At 43.0% G+C, this 18,184-nt stretch overlaps 2 protein-coding genes across 2 annotated transcripts in view; both read left to right on the plus strand.

Annotated features, from left to right (window-relative positions):
• Window positions 1–1,444: 1,444 nt before the first annotated feature.
• On the plus strand, window positions 1,445–5,965 carry LOC129152423 (SLAIN motif-containing protein-like). The gene is made up of 7 exons (XM_054730593.2): window positions 1,445–1,955; window positions 2,689–2,822; window positions 2,918–3,037; window positions 4,247–4,345; window positions 4,433–4,717; window positions 4,950–5,069; window positions 5,170–5,965. Exons 1-7 carry the CDS (start codon window positions 1,558–1,560, stop codon window positions 5,436–5,438), a joined length of 1,425 nt encoding a protein of 474 aa, XP_054586568.2. The 5' UTR covers window positions 1,445–1,557; the 3' UTR covers window positions 5,439–5,965.
• A 5,241-nt stretch (window positions 5,966–11,206) lies between these two features.
• The window catches only part of stag2a (STAG2 cohesin complex component a), a 30,917-nt gene continuing 23,939 nt past the window's right edge, over window positions 11,207–18,184 (plus strand). The window contains exon 1 of the mRNA XM_015960960.3: window positions 11,207–11,388. The gene's annotated coding sequence lies outside the window, so the exon portion shown is untranslated. The remainder of the gene's footprint in view (window positions 11,389–18,184) is intronic.

Here is an 18,184-nt window from a genome sequence, read left to right on the forward strand (position 1 = left end):
TAAAGTGATCAGATTTAGAGTTTTAATTGTTGACATGAAACATGTTACAGTTGTCCTAAATACGGAGATTAAAAAGCTAAATGTAAGGCTTTTGAAACAACAGCACACCGTCACTTGTCTTTACTGCATAAAATGGTCAAACACACACAGTTTAAAGTGTGTTTTAACATAAAAGACCGAGTTAGGCTTTATTATGTTATTCAAAGGTTAGAAGTTGAACGTTTACAATAATTTAGAAAAATAGCTGCAGCTAATCCAGCTCCTCGTCCACTGCTTTTTATTATTGTATATATTTTACAGAATCTATGCTCACATTACGTTTTATTAGATTAAGATAATCATTTAAAAAATAAAAGTGCTCAACACATCAGCCATACAGCAAGAAGCGTTACATAGGTAGGAATTAAAGGTGCATGACGTAAGAATGACATCCTGTGGTCAAATATGGGTACTGCAGTCCTGGTGTCCAAATACAAACGCTGGTGCAGCAGTGTTTGCTGGGACAGAGTCGGCAATCTGTTTCATGTAACTGTCCTTCCAACATGACTGAGACATGAGACTGTTTTGTGATTATTTCACTGTAGAATTCTTACTTATTCTAACTTTAAATTTTCAAAGGTAACATAACCAATGGCTCTCTTTTGCTGATTTGCAACAACTTTATTTCCTGAAACCACCAATTCCTCTGACCTGAGTCCAGTTTCTGCACATTCGTCCATCTCGTTCTTCAAATTAGAGCCAACCAGATCAGAACTGTAGAATAAGTCCTGTTTTACTTTTCACACCCAGCCACATGTCAACTGTTGCCAAAAGTTCAACAAACCATACTTCCAACCACCAGGACTGGGCAGTATGTTTATTTCCTTCTGGGTGAAGAGTGGAGTACAGATATAAAATGTAGATTTGAAGTTCTTGTTCCTGTTTCTCTTGTTTTTCTGCCTTTTTTACTTCTTACTTACTAAATAATTTGTCAAAAAGTATAAAAATGAACTTTTTATTCTTTGCTTCAGTCCTTGCACACAAAAAACAATACACAGAAATATAAAGAAAGCATGACTAACAGTCATGAAAAAACAGAAAGTATAAAAAAATGAAGAGGAAGTTACTCTAAAGGAAATACAGAAAACAAAAAAGCAAAATGATGGTTTAGCAACCCAGTTTATTAATAAGACTAATTTTCAAAGCAGTTCACAATTAAAGCTTAGAAAAAAGAAAAAACATGGATGAAATGGCAGCACAATGCATAAAATGGCCATCTGAGAGTGATCTTTGTATGAAGTCAATATTCGCCATGATGGTGTGATGTTGAGCAGCTTTTTCTTTCTTAGTTGCAACTTGTGGACACTTTAATCCACATAATCTCATGATGCTTCTCTAAATCCATCCAATCTGTTGGGTGCCTATACTTAACAGCCCCACTCCTTAAATCTGGGTCAATGGAAGGTAGAGTGACGCTGCTGTGTGCTTCCAGCATAACTTTAAAACACTTTAAAATCAGGATCTGATAAGATTTCATCAAGGTGATTGGATGGAAGATTAAGGATTTCACACAGAAATATGGAGTTCCAACCGCACACCCAAAGCTGCTGGAGCCAGTATTTTTGCAATCGGACACAGATGGAGTTGGATGTAAGAATGGACTATTGCCTTCTCAGCAATGAGAATAAACACAGCTGTCTGCAGCTGGAGGAACATCCAGATTCACACTGCAATGTTTGGATTGATCCAGAGCCAGAAAGCTTCAAGAAAGATCATGGGCGATCGTTTGCCTTGGACGCCAGAATGAGACTAGATGGTTTGAAGTCTGGGTTAAATTCACCAAACTGTGGCTTGAAAATCAAGTTGTACAAATATAACAGTGAAAAAGACCTCTGGGATGATGACGACTTACAGTCTGCTTTGGACCTGGTGGAGATCCTTGATATAGATGACAACACTGAAGATGAAGAAAGCTGGTAAGTGGCATTTGCTGCCAGTTTTTTTAAAGGTGTGGGACAGTCCATTCATTTGCGGTGATCTCTAGTAGGAATAAATGCCTTTCGAGTCGTACCGGGGAGAAATAAAACTCAGATACGCCTGTTTCAGGAAGAATGCCACACCAGAGGAGAGCTTAACACGGCAGGATTTGGTGTCTTATGTTCTGATATTCTGACATCTCGCCTCAGATTGGATAACAGCAACGGGAATCTACCACTGACTCTGTTTGCTCTGCAGCATTGATGTTTTCACTCATGACAAAATACCATGAAGTGATCAGCATTATAACCGTTTCTCTCCGTTCGGTGACCATGAAAGGGTGTGTGTGTTTCATGCTCAATGCGTGAGAGTTGGCAGTACTGGGTATAGTTGCTAATGCTAACTGTTACCTTCTACTAGCTGAGACGTTCTCTGCTGTTTCAACAACAGCCTTCGCTGTCGCGAGCCAAAATAGGCAAGTCCATGAATGTTAAGTGACAGTGTGACAGAGATCTGTGAGGCTTTTAAAATCCTGGAGCTTCAACATCTATTTTCTACCAGAAGTTAATGCAGGAGACTACTTTCAGGTTCAGCTTGCATGAAAAACTCAGAGTGAATGATTATAATCAGAAATAATCAATTTAAAATGATTTTCCCAGTATTCCACACCTTTAAATAACATTTATAAGAATCTGAGCAGTATGATTATCACTCTTTGTATTTTCTCCACAGGTTATACGAGCCTCAGAACAAGCCGTTGTTTGAGGAGAAGCAGTCTGCTCTCAGATGGTGTCGACATGTCCTAGATAACCCCAGCCCAGAGATGGAGGCCGCTCGCCGTGGGCTGATGAAGAAGCTGGATCAAAGTTAGAAAGTGGAAAACAAACTGATTAATTTTTAAGCAGCCATCTTTAACGGTTTGGACATGCATTTATTTTATTTCTAATCTCACTTTTGTCAGAATCAAGATATGACTTCCGTGACCATGCAGCAGCTTTCCATCATTGTCCCGGCATGTCTGTGAGCTCCTGTGGGAACCCAACACCAGTTAGCCCATCACTCACAGACTCTGGATATTTAAGTAATACACTGATAAGAACTTCTTTTTCCACTCTATAACCTACTCTAATCCATCCATCCATTTTCTATACCCGCTTGTCCATCGCAGGGCAACACAGAGACATACGGGAACGTGTTGTGCAAGCACACACTCATACTCAAGGACAATTTTAGAGGGATCAATTAACCTGACATATTGTTGGATGATGGGAGGAAGCTGGGGTACCTGGAGAGAACCCACACATGTACAGGGAGAACATGCAAACTCCATGCAGCAAGACCCCAGGCTGGGGTTTTGAATCTGGTATCCTCTTGGTGAAAGGCAACAACACTAACCACTGTTCCACCGTGCAGCCCACCAACTCTAATCAGAACATGGTCTTGAGCCACAAAAGGGTAGAATGCCTTCTCCAGGTCAGGGATGAGGTCCTGCCCCAAGTGGAGGAGTTCAAGTGGCAATGGGTCTTGTTCATGGATGAGGGAAATATGGAGCGGGAGATTGATAGACAGATTGGTGCTGCATCTGCAGTGATGCGGGCGTTGTACCTGTCTATCCTGGTGAAGAGAGAGCTGAGCTGGAAGGCGAAGTTCTCCAATTACCGGTTGATCAATGTTAAACCCTCATCTATGGTCACAAGCTTTGGGTAGTGATCAAAAGAATAAGATCACAGATACAAGTGGCTGAAATAAGTGTTCTCCGCAGGACGTCTGTTAAAAGCTTGGTCATCCAGGAGGGGCTAGGAGTAGATCTACTGCTCCTCCACATTGAGAGGAGCCAGTTGAGGTGGCTCGGTTAACTGGTTGGAGTGCCTCCTGGACGCTTCACTGGTGAGATTTTCTGGGCACGTCCAACTGGGAGGAGATCTAAAGGAAGACCCAGGACAAGCTGGAGGGATGTTTCTTGGCTGACCGGGCAATGCCTTGGGGTTCCGCCAGAGGAGCTGGCCCAAGTGGCTGGGGAGAGGGAAGTCTGGGCCTCTCTGGTTAGACTACACAAAAGACAAATTGGTACACCCAAAAACACGTGGGCTGATGGTAATCCTGAGCGAAATAAATAATTGAAGGATTTTTTTGTCACAAAACAAAACAGTTTTTGGACTTTGGGTTGTAAGTGTTTGGGTTAGTGAAGCCAAACAAAGAAAAGCTGCAGGGATTTTTGGATTGCTGAGTTGTTTTACTTCATAAGAAACACAAATTCTTTAGTATATCTTGCTTGTATTTATCTTCTCAGATCACAACGGGCCAAACCTGCCCAACGACCCGATAACTACAGGCTACAGACTGCAGGATATCACAGATGTCCACATCATGGCCAGAATACAGGAGAACAGTGAGTACAGAAAGGATGATTGACTAATTGTTTGATTAAAACGGGCCTTCTCAGGGGAGATTTGTAACTTTTGTTCAATGTTTTCAGGTTTGAGACAGGAATATGTTTCCACACCGGCTGCTGCACTGCTCAGGAGTAACCCAGAGATGCTTCCAACTTATTTAAACACCAAAGTTGAAACAAATGTTGATTTTGCTGCTGGAATTAAAACCAAGGCTTCATACTCTACTGACTGGCAGCCTGGTTCAGCATCAAAAAGCCCCTCCTCTCACGGGTCATCAGCATCAAAACAAGACTGCCAGAGCCCTAAGCTGAGCAGACTTCACCAGCAGGTTACCCAGTTCAAGCTGCTCCGACTGGCCCAGAATCCAGGTATAAACTCGATGCAGAGCTCAAATTTCTTGTGAAAATATTTTTCACACTTGATTTGTTATTTCAGGAATGGCAGCAAGGAAAAAAACTACAATTTTTATTCAATATGTATTTATTTACAGCAGGGTAAAATTTGATATAAAGCACATTGATTCTTGAGAAAGTCACTCTAGATTAGAAATGCATTGACATAAACTGCACCAAGGTCTTTAAACAGATCTTGTGTTTCCAGGAGCATCATCTGACAGGACTAGATCACCTCTGCGAACAAGCCTCCGCTCCCTCCAGGCTGTCAGAAACAGCAGAAGTTTAGAGACTGATGACTCTGGACAAATCGCTTACCCTCCATCAGGTTTCTTTCTTCTTTTTTGAAACACAAAGTGCAGGAAAAAAACTGAATACTTCATCTTTCTGCATGTTTTCTTGTATCTAAACACAAGTTTGCCCCTCAGATGTGTCATCTACATGTGTCGAGTCAAGCTGTGGGTCTCCATTACTTTCAGGAGCACCTCTGAAGCCCAATAACCCAACCCCCTTAATGAGAGTCACGTCCGCCCGGATCACAGCCATGAGAAGACTGCAGAGGTCCCATTCCCTCAGCCCCAGCAGGATCGCTCACCCTGTGAAGGGATATCTCTCTGCTCGTGGACGGGTTTTTGCCTCGCCAGAGAGGGCGACCACTGCAGCTTGGGGAAGACCTGCAGCATCAGTTCAGCGATGAAACCCTTCACTGATCATGAATGAGTCAGAACATAAAGCGATTAAGAATCGTTGTTCTGACTAGCATACCACATTAAATAAACCATCTGTATTAGGGCTATAATACAGGGAGGGCAGAATTATTAGGCAAATGAGTATTTTGACCACATCATCCTCTTCATGCATGTTGTCTTACTCCAAGCTGTATAGGCTCGAAAGCCTACTACCAATTAAGCATATTAGGTGATGTGCATCTCTGTAATGAGAAGGGGTGTGGTCTAATGACATCAACACCTTATATCAGGTGTGCATAATTATTAGGCAACTTCCTTTCCTTTGGCAAAATGGGTCAAAAGAAGAACTTGACAGGCTCAGAAAAGTCAAAAATAGTGAGATGTCTTGCAGAGGGATGCAGCAGTCTTAAAATTGCAACGCTTCTGAAGCGTGATCATCGAACAATCAAGCGTTTCATTCAAAATAGTCAACAGGGTCACAAGAAGCGTGTGGACAAACCAAGGTGCAAAATAACTGCCCATGAAATGAGAAAAGTCAAGCATGCAGCTGCCAAGATGCCACTTGCCACCAGTTTAGCCACATTTCAGAGCTGCAACATCACTGGAGTGCCCAAAAGCACAAGGTGTGCAATACTCAGAGACATGGCCAAGGTAAGAAAGGCTGAAAGATGACCACCACTGAACAAGACACACAAGCTGAAATGTCAAGACTGGGCCAAGAAATATCTCAAGACTGATTTTTCTAAGGTTTTAATGGACTGATGAATTGAGAGTGAGTCTTGATGGGCCAGATGGATGGGCCCGTGGCTGGATTGGTAAAGGGCAGAGAGCTCCAGTCCGACTCAGACGCCAGCAAGGTGGAGGTGAAGTACTGGTTTGGGCTGGTATCATCAAAGATGAGCTTGTGGGGCCTTTTCGGGTTGAGGATGGAGTCAAGCTCAACTCCCAGTCCTACTGCCAGTTTCTGGAAGACACCATCTTCAAGCAGTGGTACAGGAAGAAGTCTGCAAGTCCTTCAAGAAAAACATGATTTTCATGCAGGACAATGCTCTATCACACGCGTCCAAGTACTCCACAGCGTGGCTGGCAAGAAAGGGTATAAAAGAAGAAAAACTAATGACATGGCCTCCTTGTTCACCTGATCTGAACCCCATTGAGAACCTGTGATCCATCATCAAATGTGAGATTTACAAGGAGGGAAAACAGTACACCTCTCTGAACAGTGTCTGGGAGGCTGTGGTTGCTGCTGCACGCAATGTTGATGGTGAACAGATCAAAACACTGACCGAATCCATGGATGGCAGGCTTTTGAGTGCCCTTGCAAAGAAAGGTGGCTATATTGGTCGCTGATTTGTTTTTGTATTGTTTTTGAATGTCCGAAATGTAGATTTGGGAATGTGGAGATGTTATATTGGTTTCACTGGTAAAAATAAATAATTGAAATGGGTATATATTGTTTTTTGTTAAGTTGCCTAATAATTATGCACAGTAATAGTCACCTGCACACACAGATATCCCCTAAAATAGCTAAAACCACAAACAAACTTAAAACTACTTCCCAAAACATTCAGCTTTGATATTAATGAGGTTTTTGGGTTCATTAAGAACATGGTTGTTGTTCAATAATAAAATTATTCCTCAAAAATACAACTTGCCTAATAATTCTGCACTCCCTGTACTTTGTCACTAATAATACTGTAAATGCTTTGATGTTTCTATTCAATAGGCTCAAGATGTAATTGTTTTCAGGTGCTCTATGTGCATAAGCCCGACAGTTACAGAGAACACACAAAGTCACATCAAAGCCTGTTTGAATGTGGAAGTGCAGTTCAGCTTCAGTGGTGTGGTTGACAACAGTAGTAATGCAACAGGAAGTGTGCAGTTTACCATCATATGAGAAAGCAAATCAGTGACAGACCCATAAAAGGAAGTGTCAGTACTCAAGAAGAGACAGCGTGGGTTTCACAGACATAAATACGTAGACGCCCCGTTAACTGGCGCTGCCCTTTGGAGTTGCCGTAGTGGCCGTCCGCCATTTTAGATGGGTCTTCATTCACCCCAGTGCATTCACTTCAACTGAGGAATGTGCTTACTCAACTAAAACATTTTATCAAACTTTTTCACAATGACACGATAATTAAAATATAAATATAGTTAAACAAAAGTCAATTAAAATATAACATCTCATCTAGAAAAATCAATAGTAATCCTATGTGATCTGTTTTATGCTGGTTGTTGCAGCCATAGGCTGCACAAACACGGTCACAGTTGCCCATTCTAGGGTGGAGACCAATCCAATATGGTGGTGACACTTACGCTCCCCAGGACCCAATGGGACGTCTACGTATTCATGTCTACTGTGGGTTTGGTGTCATTTAATATAATTTTGTTTCAGACGAGTTTATCAATTTAAGCTGGATCAGTTGGGTTCTTGGTGTCTTTTTCTGGCATCAAGTCTTAGCCTGCTGTGGTTTTCAGCCTATTGTCCATCAGCAGTGTTGTGTATATTTAAATGACAGTGTCCATGAGTGGAGTTAATACTTTCTGTGAACATTGAACTTTAGTAGGGATTTTTTTAATACTGATTTTGAATCCAGCGTAGCTTCGATTGGCAGCAGCTATCTTTGACATCACTCCCGTTAGGGGGTGTTAAAGACCTCCTGAACTGATTCCCAGCACCCCTAAAGTTTGAGATGTATTTATTTTGTAATCATCTATTTATTTTTACTGTTTGTAGTCATGTTTAAATAGACTTTTACAAGACTTGAAACACTTCCTCTAAATTGTTTTCAAACACTAAGTGCACATTATTTATCATATCTTGAAAAAAATCTTGTCTTGAAAAAAAGGGGGAATAGCGCCCTCCGCTGGCAAAAAAGGAACAACACTCTGGTTTCTGCAGTAGTTCCCAAACTTTTTTCCTTAAGGACCCTTTTGCCCACTTTCAAGACAAGCCGGGGCCCCCAACCCCAAATCCTACACACATACACACGTTAAATGATGATTTACAAACGTAATACAAACATTCGGAGTTATAACTTTTATATGGAGTTCTGATGAAACTGCAGGGTGTGTTACTGAGAATTCATAAACGTAAGTTAAACAAAAATAATCATGCTAATCTCACAACTTTAGCACAGACAAATTTGTGGGGACCCCAGCAACCTTGTACCCCTTTGGGGGTCCCGAACCCCCAGTTTAGGAGCCACTGATTTAGAAAAGGGAAGTTAGGGAGTTGTTGTCCTCCAGTGTCTAAAAGCTGCAACTACACTTTTGGTCTTCTTAGCCATTTAGAAGTGAAATCCAGCCTCCCTATCTTAATTAAACCTTAAAAACATTTGAATCTCTGGTTGGTAGCTATAGCTGCAAACAGTTCATTGATTTAATATTGTTGAACACAGGTCAATTAAATACATTTGTTGAGTTTTAATATTGTGTAACTGAATACATTCTGACATACCAAATATTTAAACCATCTATGCTGTTACACTAATTTAAAACCTGTAGCAGTTTTTAATTGAATAATTTATTTTGAAGGAATCAACAGGAAGTGCTGTTGAGTTAGCTTTATCTGCCTGTAGTAACAGTTTTGGTCCATCAAAGGGCAGAAAAAAATCTTAATCTCAAAAGCCAGAGGACCGGGTTAATGTGTTTCCATTGAGGTTGACCTAAATAATACGTAGAAATCCCTATAGACAAAGTATGTGGCAATCAATAAAACCAAATGTCAGATTATATGTAAATAAATTAAAAGTTTATAAATTAAGTAACCTGTAACCCAATAGAATTGCACTTCTTTTTTGCTATTTTTTTCATCTAAATAAACTTTTACAAGACTCATTTACACTTCTTCTAAATTTATTTCAAACATTATGTATTGTTGTCTTAAAAGAATGGGAAATTTGTACCATCCACTGGCAAAAAATAGCCCTAATCTCTGGGTCCCAACAGCATACACACACACACACACACACACACACACACACATACACACACACACATGTATATATGTATATATATATATATATATATATATATATATATATATATATATATATATATATATATATGTATATATATATATATATATATATATATGTATACATATATATGTATATACATATATCTATATGTATATATATGTATATACATATATATATATGTATATACATGTATATATATATGTATATATATATATATATACATACATATATATATATATATATATATATATATATATATATATATATATATATATATATATATATATATATATATCTGCTCTTTCTCTGTGCAGAATTAAACAGAGGAGGAGTCTGGCAGGCCAGGCTACATACTATCAAAATTTTAGATAGGCAGAACTACAAACTTCCCCGTTTGCCATATTAAGACAGAAAGATGAGCACGGTGGAAAAATTGCTGAAACAAGAAAGACTAAAGGTGTAGCTTGCCAGGGAGACTCTGACAGTCTTTGTGATGTTTCTTCTCTGTGTGTCACAAATGCTGCCCCTGGACAGGTTGGTGGTAAAGCCCAGAGAAGATTCTGACACAGACAATGTGCTGGGTTTGTGTTGTTTCATGTAGGCCAAACACTTGCACATAGAACAGTGCACTAACTGAATTAAAGCCATGATGACTTATTCTGCTGCTCCTCCGCATCGAAAGGAGCCAGTTGAGGTAGTTCGGGCAGGATACCTCCTGGACGCCTCCCTCAGAAGGTGTCTTGGTCATGTCCTGCCGGCAGGAAGCTCCGGGTCGACCCAGGACTACCTGGAGGAAATACATCTCTAGGTTGGCCAGGAAATGCCTGGGTGGCCCAGCTGAGGAGCTGACAGACGTGGCCGGGGAAAGGATCGCCTGGGAGGCCCTACTAGGGATGCTGCCCCCGCGACCCGGATAAGCGGAGGAAGGTGAGGTGATGACTTATTCTGAGAATTCTGGGAAAAAAATCATAACATAAACTTTAAATCTGACTTTTTTCAGCGTAGTCATTGATTTTAGTTTTGTCTCGACTTGAGCTTTTATGGGAGGTTTTAAGAAGATTAGGTAGGTATTATGTATTAAGAAGACAAAGAAAATAAGACATTTTTTACAAAAAAGATTGTGGATATTTTTTCAATGGGTTGTTGTTATTAGTTGAAAATTAAGAATAATTATAAATTGATCTGATTGAAAATCATTACTCATTTTACTCTTTTTAGTGTCATTCTGTTGTGGAAATTCAGACAAAGGTGAAGTTAGCTTTTCTTGGACAAGGGCAAGGGGGTCCTCCTAGAAAAAGTTTGGGAACCACTGACCTAGACTCTTCAAACCTGGACCTGGATTGTTGTACAATGGTAGCAGATTCTATTTAACATAGATTTTGATATGTAAAACCACAATTTGATTTGTGAAAACAGTATTTTTCTTTTCTTTCATAAATGTTGGAATGAAATTGTTTTAAAATGTACAAAATTGTGAAATATATCTTGCCTATTCAGGCATCTCTCTGGGTGCTCAGCAATCTCTAATCTCTGTTAAATTAATTGCATTTGAAAAGTTTTCCCCCTCCCAACAGACTCTGTAGTGACCCAGTCTCTAAATTCTCCATAATTTATTTTTGTATAATTCTGACATGTGCAATAAATACAAATAAATTTAGATATATTTTTTCTAAACTGATTGTAATTTTGAATTTGGCTGCACTTGTGTGCATCAGCTGGCAGGATGTGGAACATCTTCCTTGCAGTACACACAACTACCGACAGGTGGTGTGTGTGGTGCATATACAGGGGCAAAAATACACAGTGTACCTTGCTACATTAGCCACCAAGGGGCTCCTAGAGGCCAGCTACAAATAAAGTATTGTTTATGCGAGGTGGAAATTGACAGTTTGCGCAAGAAACTCGTTAAAGCTTTCTCTGTGCACCAGCGGCGTTCTGTAATTTCTGTTGCTGCTCGTCTTTGAATTAAAAGGAGGTAAGTAGTAAAATGGCGGATAGCTAACGTTAACATCCAGGGAGTTTGTTACTGATGATGCCAGACTTGGTAACTTTCCTGGCGCTTGTGATTAATGCAGCTAGAACTGATAGATATAAAAATGAACCGTTGTTAGATTATAAAACAATGAAATTGAAAAAAGATTTGGGTGTTTTGGTTCCTGTTAGTTTTGGTAATGCTAATGCTCCTCATAGCTACAGCTAACGGTATAGCTAGCTAAACTGGAAACTATTGTTATTTTATTCACTACTATGTAAACAGCTGAATAATGACAATAAGCATCTAAACAGTTACATAATTGTACGGTTTTAACCACGATCTAAAGACAGCTATCGGAATAGGTGGTTTGTTTAGGGCTAACGTGTTTAAGTCAATGAGAGTTCGGATTAGTTTGATCGTAACATCAAAACGCATCAGAGCTGTGAGAGCAGGATCACCAGCATCTGTATGCTGCTTTCAGCTAAACAACACCTGTCAGAATGTTGTGAGTGACTGGTTTTAACACTCCAAGCATTTAGATGTTTTTTTATCAGATATATTGGATGCTGGATAGTGTTGATCCTGAATGATCTCCATTTATGGTGCTAAGATGCCCATGTCCTACAGCAGCAGCTGTCCTGGTTGCTGTGGACTTTACAGCCTGGCATGTAACATTTGGTTTGCAAATATGATATTTTTTTTCCTCTTTTCACAATATCCGTTTGATCTTTGAAAGTTTGGGACTTTTTATTGTCATCAGCAAAACAAAAACAAAACAAAAGTTAAAAAAACAACAACAACCCCATAGCAATTTCTTACTAACTTACCTATACCAATGCATCAGTTGTCATAGTAAACTTATTATCTTGTTAGTATTAAGTGATATGCTGGACTCACCAGTCGGAAACCCCTCAGTGTTTTCATTTCAAAGAACCTTTTTTACATTTTGTGCACCAACTTGGGTTATAAAGGTCTTAAGGTTTTCCTCAGAAAAAGATGCTTTTACATTTCATTCAATATGATTTCATAGACTTCAGCACAATTAGAGTTAGACATGTTTTTGATTTTTCATTAGGAAAATTTTTAAAGATGAACATGAATAAAAGTCAGTGTAATGACTGAAAAATGAAATATCTGTATTTTGCAGCTTTCCCCCTGTTTTTGATATATTATTTGTCTAATGATTTTGCCGTCTCCTAGAAGTACATGCACTGCGCTCCTCTTGAGGGAAGAGAGCTGATGCATGTGCAAGATTATCAGGGTGGTTTACAACATTAGAGAACATAGCTGTTCTTAGGTTGGTGCAATCTAAATCTGTCGTCCAAAACCACACATGTTCAATTTAAAGCCTGAAGCTGACAGATGCAGGACATCGAACTGGCTTGTTATTTTTCTTCCTACTGTCTTATTTTTCACTATCAAACATTTGATTTTGTTAGGAAAAACAGTGGCGTGACAAGCTAAAGCAGCATTTCACAATTTAAATAGGAGCCACAGAATCATAACAGTATGACCAGATCCAGCGTGGACAATACCAGAACACTGAAAAAGAAGCAGGCATCACCAAGCTTATTATTTCAGATGTTAGTGGTAAATCCTCCTTGAACCGTCACCTTATCGTGGTGGAGGAGTTTGAGTGCCCTAATGATCCTAGGAGCTATGTTGTCTGGGGCACTTAGTGCCCCTGGTAGGGTCTCCCATGACAAATTGGTCTTAGGTGAAGGGTGAGACAAAGAACGGTTCAAAGGATCTTTCATGGCAGTTAAAATGAAGAGTCGGAGTACCCGGGGGCCCGTGAGCGAGCGCCTGGTGGCCGGGCTTTCGCCCATGGGGCCCGGCCGGGCCCAGCCCGAACCGGATACATGGGCTCGTCCAACTGTGGACCCACCACCCGCAGGAGGAACATGAAGGGTCCGGTGCAATGTGAATCGGGTGGCAGACCAAGGCGGGAGCCTTGGCGGTCCAATCCCCGGACAAGAAAACTAGTTTTTGGGACATGGAACGTCACCTCGCTGGCGGGGAAGGAGCCGGAGCTTGTGGCAGAGGTTGAGCGGTACCGGCTAGATATAGTCGGACTCACCTCGACACATTGCATTGGCTCTGGAACCCGAGACCTGGAGAGGGGTTGGACACTCTACTTTGCTGGAGTTGCTCCGGGTGAGAGGCGGAGGGCTGGGGTTGGCTTTTTGTTAGCTCCGAGACTCTCTGCCTGTGTGTTGGGGTTTACCCCGGGGGACAAGAGGGTAGCTTCCTTGCGCCTTCGGGTCGGGGAACGGGTCCTGACTGTTGTTTGTGCTTATGGGCCAAATATCAGTTCAGAGTACCCACCCTTTTTGGAGTCCCTGGGACGAGTGCTAGATAGTGCTCCATCAGGGGACTCCATTGTCCTGCTGGGGGACTTCAATGCTCACGTGGGCAATGACAGCTTGACCTGGAGGGGTGTGATTGGGAGGAACGGCCCACCTAATCTGAACTCGAGCGGTGTTTTGTTATTGGACTTCTGTGCAAGCCGCAGTTTGGCCATAACGAACACCATGTTCGAACATAAGGATGCCCACCGGTACACTTGGTACCAGGGCAGCCTAGGTCACAGGTCGATGATAGATTTTGTAGTCGTATCATCTGACCTGCGGCCGTATGTTTTGGACACCCGAGTGAAGAGAGGGGCGGAGCTGTCAACTGATCACCACCTGGTGGTGAGTTGGATCAGATGGCAAGGGAACATGCCGCGTAGACCTGGCAGACCCAAACGCATAGTGAGGGTCTGCTGGGAACGCCTGGCAGAAGAACCTGTCAAGACGGTCTTCAACTCCCACCTCCGGCAGAGCTTTGACCACGTCCCGAGAGCAGTGGGGGACATTGAGTCCGAGTGGGCCTTGTTCCACTCTGCGATTGTCGAGGCGGCTGTTGCTAGCTGTGGCCGTAAGGTGGCCGGTGCCAGTCGTGGTGGCAACCCCCGTACCCGCTGGTGGACACCAGAGGTTCGGGGAGCCGTCAGGCTGAAGAAGGAGGCCTACAGGGCGTGGCTGGTCTGTGGGTCTCCGGAGGCAGCAGACAGGTACCGGACAGCCAAGCGGGGTGCAGCAGTGGCAGTTGCCGAGGCAAAATCTCGGGCGTGGGAGGAGTTTGGTGAGGCCATGGAGAAAGACTATCGATCGGCTCCAAAGAGGTTCTGGCAAACTGTCCGGCGCCTCAGGAGAGGAAGGCAGCAACTCGCTCACACTGTTTACAGTGGGGATGGGGAGCTGCTGACGTCAACTGAGGCTATAGTCGGACGGTGGAAGGAATACTTTGAGGAGCTCCTCAATCCCACCAATGCGCATTCCGAGGAGGAACCAGAGCTGGGAGGCCTGGGGATGGACTGTCCGATCTCGGGGGCAGAAGTTGCTGAGGTAGTCAAACAACTACACAGCGGCGGAGCCCCGGGGGCGGATGAGGTTCGTCCTGGGTATCTCAAGGCTATGGATGTTGTAGGGCTGTCATGGTTGACACGTCTCTACAACATTGCGTGGTCATCGGGGGCAGTTCCTAGGGAGTGGCAGACCGGGGTGGTGGTCCCCATCTTTAAGAAGGGTGACCTGAGGGTGTGTTCCAACTATAGGGGGATCACACTCCTCAGCCTCCCTGGAAAGGTCTACGCCAAGGTACTGGAGAGGAGGGTCCGATCGATAGTTGAATCTCAGATAGAGGAGGAGCAATGTGGTTTTCGTCCTGGCCGTGGAACTGTGGACCAGCTCTATACCCTTGCAAGGGTGATGGAGGGGGCATGGGAGTTTGCCCAACCAATCCACATGTGTTTTGTGGATTTGGAGAAGGCTTATGACCGTGTCCCCAGGGGCACCCTGTGGGGGACACTCCAGGAGTATGGGGTGGGTGGCTTTCTGTTAAGGGCCATTCAGTCCCTTTACCAGAGGAGCGTGAGTTTGGTCCGCATAGCCGGTAGTAAGTCGGACCTGTTCCCAGTGAGGGTTGGACTCCGCCAGGGCTGCCCTTTGTCACCGGTTCTGTTCATCACTTTTATGGACAGAATTTCTAGACGCAGCCGTGGTGTGGAGTGTGTCGAGTTTGGTGGCAGGAGAATCTCGTCTCTGCTTTTTGCGGATGATGTGGTCCTCCTAGCTTCATCCAGCTCTGACCTTCAGCTCTTGCTGGGTAGGTTCGCGGCCGAATGTGAAGCGGCTGGGATGAGGATCAGCACCTCCAAATCTGAGACCATGGTTCTCGACCGGAAAAGGGTGGCTTGCCACCTCCGGGTCGGGGGAGAGGTCCTACCTCAAGTGGAGGAGTTTAAGTATCTCGGGGTCTTGTTCACGAGTGAGGGTAGGAGGGATCGGGAGATCGACAGGCGGATTGGTTCGGCGTCTGCAGTGATGCGGACGCTGAGCCGATCTGTCGTGGGGAAGAGGGAGCTGAGCCAGAAAGCCAGGCTCTCGATTTACCGGTCGATCTACGTCCCAATCCTCACCTATGGTCATGAGCTTTGGGTAATGACCGAAAGAACGAGATCGCGGATACAAGCGGCCGAAATGAGTTTCCTCCGTAGGGTGGCCGGGCTCAGCCTTAGAGATAGGGTGAGGAGCTCGGACATTCGGGAGGGACTCGGAGTAGAACCGCTGCTCCTCCGGATCGAAAGGAGCCAGTTGAGGTGGTTTGGGCATCTGGTCAGGATGCCTCCTGGACGCCTCCCCGGGGAGGTGTTTCGGGCATGTCCTGCCGGCAGAAGGCCCCCGGGTCGACCCAGGACACGTTGGAGAGGTTACATCTCCAATCTGGTCCGGGAACGCCTTGGGGTCCTGCCGGAGGAGCTGGTGGACAAGGCCGGGGAGAGGACGGCCTGGAGCTCCCTAGTTGGGATGCTGCCCCCGCGACCCGGACCCGGATAAGCGGAGGAAGACGAGACGAGACGACGAGACGAGAGACGATGTTAGTGGTAAATCTGTTGACTCTTCCATGCTACTTGTTCAGGTCTTTGGTTCTCATGTCTTTGCCTTTCAGTTGGCTTTTTTAAAACACCCAACACTTTCTGATTAGATTCTTTTTGTCTACATTTTGTGTAGAAACTTCACAACAAGATAAGTGGTATAATTTGTGTATGATTTTTGTTTTAAGTGGAGATGTCACAAATATATTTTGAACATTATAAAGAAGTCAGATTTGAGACAAAATTCCTCATGTAGTGAACTGTAGTAGATGCTGTAAGACAGATGTGTCCAAAGTGCGGTGCATGGGCCATTGGCGACCCTCTGCGTGATTTTGTGTGGCCCCTAATTGCTTTTCTGGAATGATGAATTTTCTCTCTCCAGCAGGCTGTTCGTATAGACCCTTTTACTGTTTGCAAACAATATGACGTCAGCGAGAATGCGCGCACAGCTTGGCAACAGAGAATGGCGTTGTTTCAGGCTTTATCAAGCTACGCTGCAGGGTTATCACCGGCAAATCTTGAATGTTATATTATTAAACTCACTAACGAATGGCAACAGACTCCCAGATCCCTGTGGCATTACGGAATGGGTGGAAGATGGCCAGATATCCAGTGGCCCGATATATATATACGTTTTTAGTGGAGAGACCCAGTAAGTACACACGTGAGAAGCTACGGGCATACAAATCGTTAGATGCATACAACTATGTTGTCTGTGGCCACGAACAGAAAGTAAAATATCACGACATAGACTCTGAGTTTTGCGTCTTGAAGGCAGAAGTCCTTCCTAGCCAAAAACAAGGACACAAGACGGCTATGTACAAGGCTTGGGTCATAGTAAACAAACCAGAGAACTACGTCTTCACAGCCAACTGTACCTGCATGGCAGGGTGAGTATAGCATAGGTTTCTCTTTTTAGCGTGCTCAGAGTACAATCGTTTTAATTTTAGAGAAATACAGTTTATACTAATATGCAGTGGGAAAATACAGATGAATTAGAATGAAATGTTAATTTGAAGAATGAAATAAAGCGTATAAATTTATATGTAACCTTAGTACATAATTACCTTACCTGATATAAAATGGGCGCTACAAACTCGAGCATTTCGGATCGTGTTTTCCGTCCAGTTTTCATCAACCCTTTTGATGGCCTGCAGCCACAGACGCCTCCGATTTTGTTGAAATGGACGTGCTCCCTTCGGAATTCTGTAAAGTTTCAGTCCACTGCTTGAAGAGAAGCGATTCTGGCATCCATACACGCAACAACCCGACATTTTAATGTGCTCAGAACTTCAAAACAAAGGGTTTAAAACGCTGTTTTAGTATCGAGTGTGAATGAGGAAGCCTTCACTCTCGTTGCCAGGCTGCGCGCGCAACTTTTGATGACGTAGGTAGTAAAAGGTTCTATAGAGTGAGACTTTGTGACAATTTAACCTTCAGATTTTTACTGTTATGCTTACTTTGGAATTATTTTGAGGACTGCATTTTTTTAATTGCCATAAAATTATTTTAGGATTCTTTTTTTAAAATGCAAAAAAAAAAATTCACATTTCTGTGGACTTTGAGAACCATTTACTTGACACTTTTGTCCCTCGTCTTAAAAGATTAGGACGCTCCTGCTGTGAGGAATCTGTGGCTCTAACATTGATTTTTTAATTAGCATAATATTGAAAAATGAAGGAAATCAACAATAATCAATGGTGCATTTCTGTGTTTATGGTTCAAATATTTTAATGCATGCCATTATGCAGTACTTCTGAGTCATTGGTGTCTTACCGGGACTAGAGCTGTTTTTATTTGAGGAGTCAGAAGATCTTAGAGGGGAGTCGTGTTTAGAGCGACCGCTCTTTAAAACTCACTGCAGGTTTTTCTGGT

The sequence above is a fragment of the Nothobranchius furzeri genome, chromosome 10, assembly GCF_043380555.1.
Source record: "Nothobranchius furzeri strain GRZ-AD chromosome 10, NfurGRZ-RIMD1, whole genome shotgun sequence".
Taxonomy (NCBI): Eukaryota; Metazoa; Chordata; class Actinopteri; order Cyprinodontiformes; family Nothobranchiidae; genus Nothobranchius; species Nothobranchius furzeri.